The 2440-nt window shown below is 52.9% G+C and overlaps 1 protein-coding gene across 1 annotated transcript in view; it reads left to right on the top strand.

Moving 5' to 3' along the window:
- The window catches only part of TMEM218 (transmembrane protein 218), a 4093-nt gene extending 1653 nt beyond the window's left edge, over nucleotides 1-2440 (top strand). The window contains exon 2 of the mRNA XM_009328672.1: nucleotides 1930-2440. Within this exon, the coding sequence (XP_009326947.1) occupies nucleotides 1930-2064 (135 nt within the window). The 3' untranslated portion in view covers nucleotides 2065-2440. The remainder of the gene's footprint in view (nucleotides 1-1929) is intronic.

Genomic DNA, 2440 nt, shown 5'->3' with positions numbered 1-2440 from the left:
CGGGGGCCCCGGGGACGGGCCTTTACCGCAGGGATGGAGTCCAGGGACAGGGCTTTACCTCAGGGATGACTCCAGCAGCCGCCCCGAGGCCCTGGGGATGGGCCTTTACCTCAGGGCAGGCCCCCACAGATGCCCCGAGGCCCCGGGGATGGGCCTTTACCTCAGGGATGGAGTCCAGGGACAGGCCTTTACCTCAGAGATGGCCCTTACAGGTGCTCCGAAGCCCCAGGGATGGGCCTTTACCTCAGGGATGGCCCCTACAGGTGCCCCGAGGCCCCAGGGATGGGCCTTTACCTCAGGGATGGGCCCCAACTGCTGCCCTGAGGCCCCAGGGATGGGCCTTTACCTCAGGGATGGCCCTGTGCTGCCTTTTCAGTCTCCTGCAGCTCCTGCTCTGGCACAGGCTCCCGTTGGTGCAGGCTGTGTCACTCACAGAGCAGGGATCTATTTATTTCCGTAAGAAAATCCCTTATTTACATGCCATTATATGTGACCTGTGGATTTTAGCTCCCATTCTCCCATCCCCAGGCCCAAGGGGCTCTGTGCAGGAATGGCACCTGTACTTTTATCCCTCCCAGCCCTGAGCTCGAGCAGCTTCTGCTCCCCCTCTGCCATCCCCTTTCAAAGCTTGGTCCTGGCTCTCTGTGCTCCTGCCTGCCTCCATCTTCCAACACACCTTGGAGCATGCCGATAGCCATGTGGCAGGTAGTTTTGAGAATTTTTCCCCTCTTAATTCTGCAGCCTTTCACCTTCCCCCAGCTCTGTTTTCTATTTTAAAGCCCAGTAACTGCATTTTGGCTCTCTTCTAGGTTATTACGACGCTCAAGCATGGAGCCATCTGTGTTTTTAGACAGCCCCTTGTCTGTGTTGTCAGGCACGGGGATCTCCCCCAGTTTTGGGTCAGGCTACCTGTGCGACCGCTGCCTGAGCTGCCGTCTTGAGCTTTCCCAGAGCTCTTTGGGCTTTGAATACACAAAGTTTTGTGCCTTTTTACGTGCTCTTTCCTCTGTTCTATTATTAATGCACATTAATTATTGCTCTTCTAGATCTTGATCTGTGTAAATCACTGCTAAAGATCCTTGTAAGTGTTTTCTTTTCTCTGCCTTGTGTGGGACCTGCTCATGTAAAGGTTGGAAGTGAGATGAAGGGCAGCCGAGCACGTGTTTGTGCCCAGGAGGCCAACAGAAATGGAAAACTTTTTTTTTTTTGGATCTTCAATTGGACTGGACCTGCCCTGACTATCAATAATACATGACCTGGGCTTTCTGCACTGAAACTCTGCTAATTGGCTAATTAAAAAGTGAAACGTGCAGAAGGAGCCAACGTGTCACTCACAAGAGACTCTTTCTGCAGCAACACCAAGGCTGAGCGTGTGCTAATGCGTTTTAGAAAACCGAGCTGGGGGTGAGCGAAGCTCTGGGCTAGTCTCAGGAGCCGAGAGGATGATTTCGTAACCAGCCTTCTCGCGGTTGGTCTTGCCTTGCCGCTGTATCTTCTTTTTTTAATCTCCCCCCCCCCCCTCCATTTCCCTCCTAAAAGGGAAGAATTGTGTGCAGTTCCTTGCAGCGCTGGGAGGTTTGTGGCTGGGGAGAGCTGCTGCAGGTTTTGACTCGTGTTTCTTCCCTGTGCTCGGTACTGTGCTGCTCTTTTCCTCCACATTAGCTTCCCCACGAGCAGCTTTTTCCAGAGGAAAGGGATTCTTCTTTCACTCATTTGTCACCCACCCCGCTTCCCACAGAGAGCACCCATGTCAGGAATGAAAAGCGAGGGGAGAAATCTGGGGGAAACCCCAAAGGTTTTCCTCCTGGGATGATCTTCTTGGACAGTCCTCTTTTCCAGGACGTGGCGTGCTCCCTCCAGGCTCCTGGAGCAGACCAAGGCTGTAACATGTGTTGTGGTCTTTTTTTTTTTTTTCCCCGCTCTCCACAGATCGTGGACACCTTCTTTATCGGCCGCTTCGTGCTCCTGGCCGTGATGAGCCTGGTCTTACTTGGGTGCCTGTTCCTGCTCCTGATTTACCACCTCATGGAGCCGGTGTACGCCAAACCGCTCCACGGCAGCTAGCGGCAGCCGGAGGCAGCAATCCCTGCGAAGAGAAAATCCTATTTTCGTGGCAATAAACCAGGAAGGGTGGCGACCGGGAGGCTGTTCTGGAGGTGAACACGTCGAGTTTTTCCGAGCTCAGAAAGAGCCGGCGAAGCAAGCGAAGTGTGTCGCTTGCACCCAGCGCTGCGTTTTTCATCTTTAAAAGCAAAGTTTGGACTGAACACGAGCGCCTTCCTCTCCACGGACTCTGCAGACTGCAAAGGTGCTTTAACCTCTCTCTTCTTTTTATCTTTTACAGCAGAGTTGAAATCCATGCACTTTGAACTACACTTGATTCAATGAATTGAACGGAGCCGAGACGGTTTGTTATTGGTACCCACAAGAGATGGTTTGT

Source organism: Pygoscelis adeliae, unplaced genomic scaffold (assembly GCF_000699105.1).
Source record: "Pygoscelis adeliae isolate BGI_AS28 unplaced genomic scaffold, ASM69910v1 Scaffold357, whole genome shotgun sequence".
Classification (NCBI taxonomy): Eukaryota; Metazoa; Chordata; class Aves; order Sphenisciformes; family Spheniscidae; genus Pygoscelis; species Pygoscelis adeliae.
This window is presented reverse-complemented; position numbering and strand designations above follow the sequence as displayed.